Below are 14,501 nucleotides of genomic sequence, written 5' to 3'. Positions count from 1 at the left end.
GTGCGCGCTTGCTCTGTGAGCCTAATATTGATTCGGCTATTGGCTCATCAAAGTGGACTTCTTGAAGGATCCGGACTTGACCTTCTCAGCATGTGTGTGTGCGTGTGCACGTGTCACAAGACGCAACAATTTTAGCTCTCTGGCCGTCGGCTGATTCTCCCCGTCCTTTGTCCTTGCTCTCTCGTTCCCTTCTTATCCAAATGGAGGACACAGACAATCCAATAAAGCCCCCCCCCCCCCCACCACCACCACCACCAGCACTTGTCTCTCAACAGCTGTGGCGTGCGGCGCCCGTGAAGCACCGACTCAGCAGAAAAGGAGGATGGCACCCTGTGAGTCGGCCAGCGGAAAAAAACAGGCAGGCATCAAGGAAAGCGTCGCTTTGTCTCCTCTTGCGCCAAAAGCGCTGGCCGACGGAATCCTTACTTTGATCAAACTGTCCGCTTCAACGTGTCGCTGGAGGTCAAGTTTGGTTTGGAGCCGCGACAGCCCGACAGATGAAACATGGCGGCGACTTAAGTGACGGCGGAGGGATGACAGTTGGGCGAGGCATCCGCTCAAGGATGGGGGAGGGAGAGATGCACAGGGGGGGCGGCCGGCGGGAGGGAGGGAGGGAACCTCCGGGAAGAGAGGCCAGCGTCCTTGCGCCGCCGCCTCGGGGCCGATCGATGACACACGACACCGACGTCACGGCCGTTTATCACGCCTGAAAAGGAAATCACACTTGAAGCTCGTCAAAGGGTCTCGTCACCTGCCGGCGTTGTTGGCCGCCACGCCAGCCGCGAGCGAGACGCCTCCGTCTTAGGCCCAAGGCAGCGGGTCCGGCTCACTTCACCGGCTGTTTCTTCATGTGTTCCAACCCCACTTATCTTTGCTCTACTTGTCTTAACGATCGCTCCTTGCTCTCGCTCGGACGGAAAGGAAACACGCGTCCGCCGGCGTCCCTCTCGTCTCTCTGCCCGTGTGACCGTCAAACAACGTCTGCTTTTTCGTGCGATGAAAGCGAGCGGCCACCCGTTGGACAAAAACGATTTGCTTTCCGAAAGGCGGCGGCGGCGGCGGCGGCCTCGCTCGGTGACCTCCATTTGGCCGCACCAAGTGGCCACCGCGCGCCAGCTTTAAATGGCTGCTTCCGTTGGACCGCTGTCACATGAGAGACGCCGGCTAAAGAGGGGGCACGAAGGGGCCGCCGCCCTGGCTAAAGTGCGTGACCTCTGCCCGTCTCCCGCTAAATCAATCCGTCAGCCGGCCGACAAAATATTGATCCGGGCTCCGTCGCCATAGAAACGGCCATTGCCAGAGCGGGAAATGGCGAGACTTACTTGAAGGCGGCTGAACCCCAGCGCCGTGGTTTGGCCACTCTGCGCCCAGATCTAGGCCACTAAAAAAAGCAAAACAAGTTGTGATTTTCAAATGGGCTGCTGCAAATTTGGCTCATTGGTTGATGGCACTTTGAGCTCGACACGTCAGAGAGTGGAGAATATTTGCAGACTTGGGAAAAAATGCATCATTTTCTCTTTCGCTTCCTTTGTCTCTCTCGCCCGCAGCTCTCGACCGGGTCGTCCTCCCAAGCGCTGTTCTTCGGGCGCCGGCGGTGACAGCCCGAGGCTTCTTCACCCGGGCCTGCTGTCCCCCAACCTGCTCTCTCACACCGGTCAGTAGCGCTGGCTGCCCAAAGGAAGAAGGGAGGAGGTGCTCGGAGGTGCTCGAAGGGGTGCCTCCCGGCCTCCCGGCTCTGTCCTTCCCTCCTCGCTTCATCACAGACAAAGCCTTGGCTGACTTCAGATCGCTCGCCGTCGCTTTCGGCCCCCACCTCGTCGGGTGGCCGCGACGACGCTTTTGACCGTCTCGTTGACCTTTTCCGCTCGAGAGCGGCCGGCCTGTCCTAAAAATAGCTTGACCGTTGGATGGAAACGGGACGGCTGTCGTCGCACCCGTTGTCCCCTGTAACGGAAGAGCGCCAAATTCTGCTTTGCAAATTGGCAAAAAAAAAGCCAAAGTGGTCTCGAGGCCTTTTCCACCCTGCGGACCGAATCGATTTGGCCCGATTTAGACACACACACGCACGCACGGCCCGTCGAGCGAAAGACCAGACGGAACCTTTTCAGAAAAAACCAAAATGGCCGACTTAAGTGCTGCGGCGCAGCCATTAAGTCCGTCGGACCGGGCGCTCACGGGAGCGTAGAAAACATTCGGGACTTTCTAAATCTAGAACACAAAAGAGCAATTGCTCTCTTTTGCTCTTTGTTGTGTGCACACCGTCATGCCCTCTCTCAGAGTCATCAAATATTGAGCAGGCAAACGGGTCGGGGGCGTCGGACGAGCGGGTCCGAGACGCCGTCACGACAAAAGCGAGGCCTCCCGTTCTGCTAGTTTGCTGGCTAACTCGCAACGGGCCGACCCGAGTGAGGCGGGACGTCGGAGCGCTGACGGACGGAGCGACGGATCGAGCGGCGGATCCAACTGCATTTCAAAAGGGCTGCATTGCTCTGGCGGCGGGCATCCCTCTCACTCTGCTGCCTGTTGTGTACAGAAGTCACTTCCGGGTCAGCAGAGCACAGAGTACAAAAGCGCATGTGCACGGGCGACGCGTGCGTGCATGATGTCCTCAGGCTGTCTGAAACGCTCCAACCAAAGGCGACGTGGCACATATTGACCGCTCTGTCTGTCTGTGTGTGCGCGCGCGTGCACGTCAGACCTTACAGCGGCCGCCATGGCTGAGCTCCAGAAGCTGCACAAGATGAAGATGATGATGATGATGAGGCTGCAGAACGGAAACGAATCGGACAATGACGACCTGCACTCCAACGCGGGTAAGGCACACAAACGCACGCGTGCACAAATAGCATTGACACGTGTGAGAGAATCCCCTGGCAAGATGCAGAGCGCCACGTGGGCCTAGACGCTTGCACCTGCGTCTTGGTGGAGGACCGTGCTCTCCGCCGATGGCTTTTGACGTCGTGCCTGCGTGCCCGCGTGCGTGCGTGCGTGCGTTTCCGCTCGACAAGCATCCGACAAAGAGTCCATTATATGTGGGTGTGAATTATTGAAGAACGCAACAAAGGGAAAAGCCAGGCTGGCTTTCCCAGGAGCGTTTTGTCCTCTTTTTGTTTCCTTTTGCTTTTCTTCTGACCACAAATGTAAAGACGTTGCGAGCGAGGCGGGAAAAGACAGACGCGGGTCGAGAGGGGAAGCGCTTTTTTCAACGGGATCGAGACCAGCTGACACGCGCGATAATCCAGAGAGATTCCGACTAATGAAGATGGATGAGGAGGGAGGGAGGGCGGGCCAGGCCGCAATTGGTGACAGCCGCTTTTGCGGGATGTTGTTGACTTTCGTGCCTTCTGTACGTGTGCCCAGGAGAGAGTGAGTGCTCCTGGGACAAGGAGCGCCCAAGCGACAGACCCGGAGGAGGAGCGGCGGCAGCGGCGGCGGTGGCGGCAGAGGGGCGGGCCCTGCCTTTGGGAGCCCTCAGCCAGCAGCAGCTGGCCAACAGTGAGCAAGCGCACCCACCCTCAGCGGCGTGTGTGTGTGTGTGTGAGTGCATCTTCACGATAAGCTTGATGCAAAAGCCAATGCCATTTGTTCATGCGGCCCATTTCATCTGCGGCAAAGTATTAACACTTTGCTCGGATTCATTGGCGTTGAGGGAGGTGACGCACAAACACTCCCGTTGATTGTTGTCACGTTGACCCTGGAGGGAGGGAGGATAGGTTTTGGGCAGCCGGGCGGAGGGGGAGAGTTTTTGCGTGTGTGTGACTGAACATTTCACCTTGGCATCTTTCGCGGCAAAAGTTGAAGAGCGGGTGGCGGCAGGCATTCAAATATGGTAAAATGAGAAAGGTCAGCTAGCTAACCGTCAGCTCGCCGTGACTCTCGTCCGTGCGCCAGGACTGGAGCTGCCCTTTGTGATGATGCCCCACCCGATGCTGTCCGTGGGCCTGCCGCCCGTGGGCCTGCCGCCCCTGCCGCCCCTGGGCCTGCCGCCCGCCTCCGTCGCCATGGCCGTGTCGCAGATGAACCAGCTCGGCACTATCGCCAACATGGCCGCCGCCGCTCGGCAGATCCGCCTTCGCCGGACGCCCGTCATCAAGGTGCTTTCTTTCTTTCTCTCTCTCTTTCTTTCTTTCTTTCTTTCTCTGACAGCTCCTTTGTTGCTTTGGCTTTGCTTCCTACTTTGAAATGGTTTGTAGCTTTTTAGTTTTGCTTACTTTTCACCACAAACAGGCGAGTTCACAAGTTGATTCAAAAAAGCAAGCAGCGACTGTTGTGTCATAAAATCGCCATGAACAGATTGCTCCGCTACGAAAGGCGTGGACAACAATGGGAAGGGATTTTGGAAATGGAAAGTTCCGGCCGGGTTCACTTCCTGTACGTATTTGTGCTGTCGGGCAGGAGCGCGCGTGCCGCAGTCCCTCGCCGTCGCCCTCCGTCGACGAGAGGGACGCTCCTCGACGATCGGGGGCCGGCAGCTCCGCCTCCAGCTCGCCGGAAAGACTCGGTATGCGCGACTATCTTTTTTCTTTCTTCTCTTAATAGAAAAGAAAAAATGTTTACCGAGGAGAAGACGGACGGACGTGCTCGAGCACGCCTCGAAATGGGCCACGTCATAAAGAGGCAAAGCGGAATTAGCCCACTTGAGCCCGCCGCCTGCTTTTTTGCTCTCTTTATTTCGAAGGAAAAATTGAAATCAATGGCACGCTTTCCATTCCGGCGCACGCACACGCGCCGACTCGGTCGGGTTGTCCCTCTTCAGGCCCGCAGTCCACGCCGGCGGAGAACATGGCAAAGGACAAAGGTGAGAGGCAAAGGACACCACGGCGACATATTGGGCCCGACGGACGGACGGGCGGGCTTTGGCGCCAATCCACTTGACATTTGATTCCATTTTGCGGGATGGCAAAATGTCACGCGCTCCTTTTGGTGTATTCCGCTCTTTGTGTGTTTCTCCCTGGCGAGCGCTGTTGATCTGGCGAAAGGCGCCGGCTCGGCGGGCAGCGCTCATTCCCGCAACTGACTCGGCGGTTGGGGATCGCCGCTTCCCAAAAAACACACGCTTTCCGCGTTTGATTTGTCGGCAGAAGACCGAGCCTCGCCGGGACGAGCCCCGCCCGCCGCCTTCCCCGCCCCGTTCTTATTCGCCGACAGCCTGTCGTCCGTGGAGACGCTCCTAAGCAACATACAGGTGCCGCCGCTGCCGCTGCTGGCACTCCTTTCCTTTCCTTTCCCTTTCCCTTTCCTTTCCCAACAAAGCATGCATATGCGTGTGCGTGCCTTCCAGGGCCTCCTGAAGGTGGCGGTGGAGAACGCCCGCATGCAGGACAAGCAGATCCAGGCGGAGAAAAGGGAGCTGAAGTTGGAGCTGGACCGCGAACGAGAAATGAGAGAGAGCCTGGAGCGGCAGCTGACCTCGGAGCTGCAGAGCAGAGGTCTCGCTCCCTCGCCGGCTCTCTCAGGTCGCGTGTCGGCAGCCAAACGGCTTCTCCCTCCGCTTTTCCCGCAGTGTCCATCCAGAAACGTCTGAAAAAGGAGAAGAAGGCCAAGAGGAAGCTGCAGGAGGCGCTGGAGTTTGAGTCCAAGCGGAGACGGCAGCCGAGGGGGGAGGACGCCCGGGAACTCTCGCCCGACGGTACTGACTCGGGTGGCGTGAGAAGCCATTCGCCGAGTTTCTTTTCAGTCTCGGTTCACGCGTGGCCTCCGAAATGCGGGCAAAGAATACATTTGCCGTCCGTGGTTGCGTGTCGTGCAGATGCCGCCTCCCTTTGACCGGCAGGACCGACTCGCCGGGAAGCCTCGAGACAAGGTTGGCAAAACCAAACGCGTGTGTGCCGCCTTCCTTCCTTCCTTCCTGCCTGCCTGACGTTGAAAAGCTTTGTGGTGGGTGAGTGGCGGGAGCCAGCCAGCCAGCCAGCCAGACAGACAGCCAGCCAGACAGACAGACAGACAGACAGACAGACAGACAGCCAGACAGCCAGCCAGCCAGCGAGATCCACACTGGTGTGGGACGGACGGGCAATCCTCGTTCCCACTGGGAAATCTGCTTGCCTTTTTTGGGACCTCCTCCCAAGACGTATTTGTTCATCGGTCCGAGAAAATGCCTCCCTCCCTCCCTCCCTCCCTCCCTCCCTCCCTCCCTCCCTCCCTCCCAGAGGCCTTTTCCCGGCGGCAGTGGGCCGAGTAGAGCGGATGCCGTGCGTGGGCGCAAAGCGGGCTCAAGTAGCGCTCTCTCTCTCGGACCCGCTAACGTGCTAAGCGTCACCATAGCGGCGGTAGTAACGCGCACGCTCCAACCTTCCGTGCTCTTCATTAAGGAGTGGAGAGAAAAGTGCTGAATCCAAAGAAATCCAAAACGAGGACGGGGAGCTTTTATGGGAAAGGTTGCGCGAGGAGCGAGCGAGCAAGGCAAAGGAGGCCAGCGGGAGGAAGGCTTGAAAAATGGCACCTTGTCACCAGCAGCGGCCGTCCACACGCCTCGGGTTCTCCGCCGCCTTTCGGGCCGGGCAGAAAAGGGGTCAGGCTCAGAATAACCAAACATGCGGGACGTGAGCGATGGGACGGGATGGGGCTGAGCAAAGGCAAAGCCTTAGCAAAGGCCAGCAGATAAAGAGCACAAAGACGAGTGGCAAAACAGAGAAGGTTGTCACTCGGTTGTCGCTCGGTCAAAGGGAAACACTGCAAGGTTGGCAGAAAACAATGACAGCCAGAGAGGGGGGCACGGTGACTCGCCTCGCTCCTTTCTCGGGCCGAGATTTACCACGGCTGGCGCTGGCCTCCGTTCTTTTGACGCCACACCGCAGCATCGTTTGACGAGCGGAGCGGGTCTCGGCGTCGATGACCGCATCCTACCCATTGGTTCCGGAACCGCTTCTTGTCGTTTGATGCGCCAAGATTGTTTTGTTTTCTCTTCCAATCAGAATCTCGGGCTTTCCTGAAGACCACCGTCACGTTCTAGAAACGTGATATCAGCCCAACGCCACGGCATCCTCCTCAACAAATCTTGGCCTCAGACGGACGGACGGACGTCGGGCGGGGCGGAGCGCAGTAAAACGTGACCTTTATTTCTGTGCTCACGCTGGCTCAAGTGGCGGGTGACCTCACGGGCCGGCCCGCTCCGATTGGACGGGAGTCGAGGCGACGCCGCAAGGAGACTTTTGAACAAAAGAACTTTCTTTGTCTCGTGTCTCACTTCATTCCTTTTCTGTGGTTTGACTCCTGAGTGTTTTTGTGTGGGGGAAAAAAAAGCAACGTTTTTCTCGTCCAGTCTTTGTGAATTGGAGAAGAACGGCAGGCTATGGTCGCCCTTGCCGTTCCTCAGCCCAGCGATGGGTGTCTCCTCCTTCCTCGCTTATAGCCAATGGAGAGAGCTGAGAGCACGACGGACGGACCGCCCGCCCGCCGCGAAGAGGAGGGATGGATGAGAGATGGAGGGAACGAGGAAGGATGGAGAGGGGACGGCGTGGAAGACGGGAGTAACCACAAGCGACAAACACTTCGAGGTAGCGGCGGCCATGGCCGGGCCTGAAGCACTTTGAAAAATCAAATCGCCATTGTCAATATTGTGATTGCCGTTTCCTGTTTTTTTTTTTAAATACAAGCACAGCAATAAATAAAGTCCGATTACAATTGGTACGATACGTCCGCATTTTGGCTTAGGCCAGGTGTAGGCAATTGCGGTCCTCGAGGGTTGTCCTGCAGGTTTTCTATGTCACCACCCTGTTGCAACACACCTGATTCAAATGTCTGCAGAAGCTGGATAACAATCCTGATCATTTGAATCAGGTGTGTTGCAGCACTAAGGAAACCTAGAAAACATGCGGGACAGCGGCGGCCCGGTGGTCCTCCCTCGAGGACCTCGATTGCCTACCTCTGTCGTTGTACTAAGTTCATTTCGTTTCCCTTGTCAATCCCTTTTTGGGGTTCTTTTATCACAAATATCTTTTTAATTTGAGGTTATATTACCTGACATGTTTCGGCATGTCAGGTAATATAACCTCAAATTAATCAATTGTTTGTGATAAAAGAACCCAAAAGAGTGGTTGCCTACCTCTGGCTTAGACACAAATGGATTGAAGGACTGTTTATTTCTCCACTTTATTGTTCACAAAATTGTGCCGGACCAGCAATCGGATGACCAAAAAAAAAAGTCCTTTCAATTTTGTAGTCTTTGAAAGCTCAACTTAGACACGAGTTCAGAGAGAGGGAAAGAAGCAGTGTGAATGTTTGTTTTTTTCTCCAAATTGTGAAATATGCATTCGCTTTAGGCTTGTCTTTTTGCTTCTTGGAGAACGACCACTTGAGAGGGAGGTGGGACAACAATGCCCTCGGCCTTCCGACATGGGCTGTTTTGGCAGGCAGGCCCTGAAGCTCGTGCTAATGTTGTCCCGTGTGAAAGTCGCACGTCACACCTTTGTGCTCCAAATGGCACGTTAGCGTCCTTGCTACTGTAGCCTAACATGAGCAGCATTTGCCAGCGAGTTGAATGATATTGTCAAGCCTAATCCTCTTCCGTATTCAACCTATCACTCCTGAATGTTTTATCTTTTCTTTTCCTCCACAAATGTCTGGTCACGTCTTCTCCTCAACTTTGGGCCTGCTAAATGGTGAAATGAACACAAACAACGCGCAGTAATTCACTCTTTGGTGACATCTGCTTTCAATCGCCTTCAGCTTCGTTCGACGCCATATCCGAGGTGTGAAGAAAATTGCCAACTACTCAAGATGTGTTTTTGTTTAGTCGTGATGCACGCGATATTGAGCGGTGGGTGGATTTAGTCGGGCAAATCTCAAGGCTCCACCACTTCAGGTAAGGCACGTGACATTGTCAATTTGGCATCGATTCTTGACGCAGATTTGTGGCTCCCTCGAGCGGCGATAACGTGACATTGCAACTCTGCCTCCCTCCAGGGGTACAACGTTGACATTACAACACCTTAGCGTTGTGTCGGATTCTATTTTTTCGTATTGAAGAGGTTCACAAACTTGAAAGTAGACTTGGGCAACTGGCAACAAAGTTGACCCATTGAACCTGACTAGAGCCCAGGGACCCCCCCCCCCCCAACCACGGTGAATCGTTTGATCTAGAAAACTTTATTGAACACCAGAAACGGCACAGCAGCAAGCACATCGAACTGTGGGAAATGCACACGCATTGCACATAATCTTAAATAGACACACACATCCAGCATGAGCAGTCAAATGTTTTTGTTGTAGCAAAAGTGAGCGCCCCCCCCCCCAAAGATTCTCACGAGCGACACACACACACACACACAAACACACACATCCTCACAGCTCCGTCTTGATCCCAGACGGAGACTCCCGGGACCGAACCCCCCGCGCGTCCGGGTCCGCCGTCTTTGCTTTCTTCTCCCTTTTTTTCTTGCTATGGACTCCTTCTCTCTTCTTGTTGTGTTGTGCGACGGCCGCCCGGTCTCCCTTCCTTTTGGGTGCCCACTCCTCCTTCAAGCAGGCTGGGCAAAGAACATACAGCGCTGAGCGTCGCCGTCATTGCGAGTGAGTGCGTGCGTGCGCGCGCGCGTGAGTCACCCGTGTCCTGTCCTTTGAGCACGTGCTTCTCGCACAGGTATGTGGTCAAGTCTTCTTCCTGGCTGCCTCTGTACCAGTCTTCAATCACGTCCTCGTATTGCTCCACCAACACGTCACACTGACACAGACACAGGTTGCGCTCACGGCGACGTCTCTGGAATTGAGCCCGTCCGCCCGGCCACGTTTACCCGCTTCTTGAGGTCCGACACCTCCGCCGACGTCTCGTTCCACAGCTCGTACGGGATGTCCATGACCACGTTGACGCCTTTATTGACCAGGCCGTGCAGCGTGGAGAAGGTCTCGGACATGCCCTGCGACAGACAAAGTCTTCTGGATGGAGCCGACGAGCTCGGGCGCGGCTCGACCCACCTTGGCAAAGCGGTTGCTGCCGCTTCTCTCCTTGTGCAGGTTGTACTCCAAGAGCCGCTGGCACACGTTCTCCACCACCTCGATGAAGCGCAGGTCACTGAAGAGGGAGGGACGGGCTTTTGAGGCGCGCTAGAGAAAAGTAGTTAGCGCCAGCCGGCGTACTTACGACTTGACGTATTTGATGGGCGGAGCGCCCCTGCTGTCAATGAAACGGTAGTTGCGGTCGATGACTTCCTTGGTCTTCCCTGTTTCGTCAAAGGCGGACTTCATCTCGATGCTGACAAACTTGCACACTGAAAAGAGTTTTAAACATCAAGAATATGGCTGACCCGGAAAGGCATCGTGACAGACGGCACTTGCTTTTATTCCATCCATCTATCATGAAAACTACTCATCAATGTGGCTACGAAATAAAAGGACAATTCAATCAATGTCTCGTGAATGTGTTTCTGTTCACTGCCATGTCAATTGAGGACATCGCCTTTGATACTACGTATTGATCAACATGACTATAGGGCCGATCAACTGCTGTTTCCGGGTATTTGAAGTGCATTGTGGGTCGTTGGTGAGCGCTTACCTTCACAATTGTCCGGAAGATGCACCCACTCGTCGTCGCCGTCGTGCTTCGCCGCCGTCCCGGCCGCAGTGACGCTCACCAAAAGCCAAAAACGAGCCGCTAAGGTCATTCCGCCCGGCCGCCTGCCTTTGTTGGACTCGCATGGATTTATTTGATACCGCTTTCGATGGTTCATCGCAACTGAGAGCAGGGCACTTCCGCTCTCGGCTCGCCACCCACCAATCAGAGAGAAAGAAGTGGCACAGGCTCGACCAATCAGGAGGCAGTATACACCGGCAGAGGCGCAGTACTGTTTCTGGGGAGGGGAGGAGGGTGCTTTCATGTTCCACAGGAGGGCGCTGCCTGCCTGCCTGCCTGCTAAGTCAATGCTATGTATATGTAATTTACTCTGACACACACCGCTTTTTTTGGGAAGGAATAGCGAGAGCGTTTTTCCAAAATATGAGCAACGAGAAAATAATCAAGAAATGGAGGCTCATTGCAGATACTAAATTAGAGGCTGGCCACTGTACGGACCTGTGCCGCCAGGCACTGTAGTACTAATAGCAGTTGTTGGAAAAAGGAAAAAACAAAACCGAAGCAAGACTAACTATTCACAAAATCATGGTGGCAAACTCTTGTCCTTTCAATTGTTGAGGATGTTGTGAAAAGAACACACAACACAACCCGTTGTTTGTTTGTTTGTTTGTTTGATTGTGCACAAAAGGATTCACAAATGGTGATCTTTGCACTTGCGACGGTTGGAGATGAAAATGTGCAAAACAGCGACCAGATCTTTCTGTGATTACTTCTGCACAGCGAATGAAGGCGCTATGCCAATGCAAATTGTGAACGTGATTATTTTTGCCCACTATTGCGCCTTGAAATGCCACGTATGCTTGGCTCAGCATAGCGAGCTGGCTAATAGTTGGCCGGCTTTTGAGCGTTGGAACGTGCTGGTGACGTCTGGTCTTTTGTCCAATAGAACCCTAACCCTCGTGACCTGTGATGGGACTGCCGCTTGTTCTAAGCGGCAGCGTTAGCCCGCGTGAAATGAGCTAGCAACGTTGACTGTGGCGTGCTTTTGCGTCAATGGGTTCTGCTTTGTCGTCGACGCGTTGTCTTCTTTTTAAGCACAAAAGCGTCCTCAACTTTGGGCTTTCTTTGCATTCTTATCACGTCTCTCACACACACACACACACACACACACACACGTGAGTCGCAACATCCTGCGACACGGCGAGACAGCCCTGATCTAAAATGATCCAATCGTACGATTGAACCATTGTCAAGCGTGCTCCGCTCCGCTTGGGTTCGCCGCGGGAGACAATGCCAAAAGAACAGCCGGCTGGCGCACGAGTGCGCGTCTCATCTCATCGCAAAAGGTGACACTGAGTCGGCGGAGGAGAGCTGGAAAGATGAGAGTCGGTAGCGCGGCCCACGCAGGAGCTTTTGTCCCTCGGCAATAGGAGCATCACGCGGAGGCCGGCAGAAAGAGCTTCCGACGGTGGCGCCGTGCGGCCGGCAAGCCGGCGTTAGCCTCGCTGGGGCACTGCCAACAAAGACCTTTGAATCGCTGAAGCTGCCGCATTAGCCCACCGGGCTGACCGGGCCCACCGCCGTCCATTAGCTACAAAGACAGGCGTCTAAATAGACTTTGTTGATCATCGCAATCTTTTTCTCGCTCCGTACACACAATTCAATAGAACCCAAATGGGTTTGACACTTTTTGTCACACGACATCCATTTTCCTCCATAAGATGGAGCGCTCGCTCGTAAGCTAATAGTAGTTGTAGTAGGACTGTTGTATGATTTGTGCTCATTTGTGTTCAGGCCGTGCCTATTGGCTATTCAGTGTTCGCTTTTTAGCTAGCGCACTGAAAGGCTAAGTTGTGAAGGTTTTCATGTATTTGTATAAAAGAAAATACAAAAGCAAGCACTTTTGTAACGATGCCTTTATTCAAGAATCAACAACGTGCGCCAGCTTCTACAAAAAAAAAAAAAAAAACCCCAACTCAATCATACATTCATTCACGGGGTAAAATCCCTTCCCGGTGTCAAAGCTGCAAATCTGCGTGGAGGGTGAAGAGAGCGACCTGTCCTCTGTGTGCGTGCGTGCGTTCGTGCCTGTCTGTCTGTCTGTCTGTCTGTCTGTCTGTCGTGAGCTTGTTTGCGAGAACTATTCTGTTGGACAATCGTTTGACACCTGAAGCGCCACTTCAAATGCCGCACTATGGAATCACTTGTAGTAGGCCTCCTGTATACACACACACACACACATGCACACTTTGTGGTTATTCGTGTCCCCTGGGAGTTTGTCCTTGTTTTTCCTGTTGTAGGAACATAAATCGTGTATTGGTTTTGTGTGCGTGTACGTGTGTGCGTGTGTGACTGAAGGAGATAAGTCTTGTCTCGAGAAGCTGATGAGCCCCACTCGCACTCGCACACATGCCTCAGGGAATCAGGCAGCAGCCACCATTGATATTGGCCCATTCGAATGATTTATCTGAACTTGCGTTGACTGATCAAAAAAGCTTCTACGGTGATCAATACTTGTCAATAATTGTGTTTGGAATTCATTGGCGGAGGGGAATCCTATGTTTTTTAAGAGGCGTGATGTTGGCCGCCGGTCCTTATGGTGATTGTCAAGGTGCGATCGATTGATCGTCAAACCGTATCGTTTCGATGTGGCGCCAACACTGTGTGTGTGTGCGTGTGTGTGTGCGTGTGTGTGCGTGCGTGTGTGTGTGTGTGTGTGTGTGTGTGTGTGTGTGTGCGTGCGTGCGTGCGAGCGTGCGTGTGTTGTAATGCCATTGATCAAACATGCCTAATAAGTCGATCTGCCCGTGCTGCTGGACTGGTAAAAACATTGAAACAAGGGAAATGTTTTCCATGAGTCGCCCAAAAAATCCAATCATAAAAAGACAAAAAGTCTCCGGTGTGGCTGCGTGCGTGCGTGCGTCCATCCAGCGGCTGCGCGTGCGTCAGCACCGTCACTTCCTGTCCAAGTCCAACACGGTGGATTTATTGAGCAGCTCCAAGTGGGGCAAAGTCAAGGAAGAACTGAATCTTGGAGGCAAACCAGACGAGGCCTCTTATTGTTGTTGTCGTTCTTATTATTATTGTGATAATTAGCCTCATTATTACTGCCATAAGTGGGGTAGAATGTGGTTCCTTGGCAAGAGGCTTGAGGGCTTCCTTTCTCCTTTTGTCTCTTGGGGCTACGTTCAAAGTGGTCCAGGTACTGGCGGCCGCCAAAGTGCTTAAAGGGAAAACGGCCCCGTCCTGCCTGGTCGTTCCGGTGGATACGGCGCACCTTCCTAAAAAAGCTCTCGGCTCTGGCCGTGGGTGATGGTTGGATGGAGGGGTGGATGGATGGATGGATGGATGGATGGATGGATGGATGGATGGATGGATGGAGGGAGGGAGGGAGGGAGGGAGGGACGGAGGGATGCGCCGCCGTTTAGCAAAGGGAAACGTGAGCGGGAGAAGATGATTGAGCGAGCACGTGCACGATTAGCAAGTCGGTGCGCCGCCCGCTTGCTCTTGCGCTGGCTTTAAAAAACTTGGCCGCCATCCTTTCGTGCCAGTTTCGAATTTTCCGTGCCCGCCAAACAAAGCCAAGCGACCTCGCATGCACGCTCCGCGGAGCCCGAATGCGGGACTACCCGAGACGGACGACAAATGCACAAACCAGGGCAAAACGCCGGCTTTTCGCAAACGGGCCCGAGCGACGCAAACGCGGCGACCGTTTGGGCTTCCGAGAAAACCAAAGAAAAGCGCAAATTGCGTGGATTCCCATATTGGAGTCGCTCAGGCTTGCGTGACATCAGTCCGCGGCAGCAAAAGATCGGATCGGCTATCGTCAAAGTACGCAAAGAAACACCCGCCGCCGCAGGCAGGCAGGCAGGCAGACGAGGGAAAAAGCGGCGCGCTCGACAGGAACCGGAAGCGGGCACTCGCAAATCCAGCCTCGGCCGTCCGAACGGAAAAGAAACCAAAGCCCCCGTCCGTCCGTCCGTCCGTCCCAGTT

General features: G+C 54.4%; 2 protein-coding genes across 6 annotated transcripts in view; one reads left to right on the top strand and one right to left on the bottom strand.

The window, feature by feature from the left end:
• LOC147059822 (dachshund homolog 2-like) overlaps positions 1 to 7,623 on the top strand; it is a 12,608-nt gene extending 4,985 nt beyond the window's left edge. The window contains exons 2-12 of one of the 4 annotated variants that reach the window (XM_085902821.1): positions 1,548 to 1,654; positions 2,697 to 2,813; positions 3,361 to 3,495; positions 3,892 to 4,094; positions 4,396 to 4,501; positions 4,679 to 4,798; positions 5,082 to 5,185; positions 5,282 to 5,429; positions 5,504 to 5,629; positions 5,750 to 5,803; positions 6,915 to 7,623. In XM_085902821.1, coding sequence (XP_085758947.1) covers positions 1,548 to 1,654; positions 2,697 to 2,813; positions 3,361 to 3,495; positions 3,892 to 4,094; positions 4,396 to 4,501; positions 4,679 to 4,798; positions 5,082 to 5,185; positions 5,282 to 5,429; positions 5,504 to 5,629; positions 5,750 to 5,766 — 1,183 coding nt within the window. In that variant the 3' untranslated portion in view covers positions 5,767 to 5,803; positions 6,915 to 7,623. The remainder of the gene's footprint in view (positions 1 to 1,547; positions 1,655 to 2,696; positions 2,814 to 3,360; positions 3,496 to 3,891; positions 4,095 to 4,395; positions 4,502 to 4,678; positions 4,799 to 5,081; positions 5,186 to 5,281; positions 5,430 to 5,503; positions 5,630 to 5,749; positions 5,804 to 6,914) is intronic. The other 3 variants (XM_085902829.1, XM_085902813.1, XM_085902836.1) reach the window with 3 other exon arrangements.
• Positions 7,624 to 9,071: 1,448 nt separating this feature from the next.
• cnpy3 (canopy FGF signaling regulator 3) lies at positions 9,072 to 10,716 on the bottom strand. 2 transcript variants are annotated; one of them, XM_085902847.1, is made up of 6 exons: positions 10,490 to 10,716; positions 10,079 to 10,205; positions 9,913 to 10,009; positions 9,732 to 9,854; positions 9,544 to 9,661; positions 9,072 to 9,467 (listed from the first exon to the last, which is right to left on the bottom strand). In XM_085902847.1, exons 1-6 carry the CDS (start codon positions 10,662 to 10,664, stop codon positions 9,283 to 9,285), a joined length of 825 nt encoding a protein of 274 aa, XP_085758973.1. In that variant the 5' UTR covers positions 10,665 to 10,716; the 3' UTR covers positions 9,072 to 9,282. The 2 variants fall into 2 exon arrangements, with proteins under 2 accessions (XP_085758973.1, XP_085758983.1); XM_085902857.1 differs by lacking the exon at positions 10,490 to 10,716 and adding an exon at positions 10,273 to 10,436.
• Positions 10,717 to 14,501: the final 3,785 nt, after the last annotated feature.

The sequence above is a fragment of the Syngnathus leptorhynchus genome, chromosome 2, assembly GCF_054491065.1.
Source record: "Syngnathus leptorhynchus isolate UIUO chromosome 2, UIUO_Slep, whole genome shotgun sequence".
Taxonomy (NCBI): Eukaryota; Metazoa; Chordata; class Actinopteri; order Syngnathiformes; family Syngnathidae; genus Syngnathus; species Syngnathus leptorhynchus.
The sequence above is the reverse complement of the archived record's forward strand: the minus strand, read 5'-3'. Positions and strand labels throughout refer to the sequence as shown.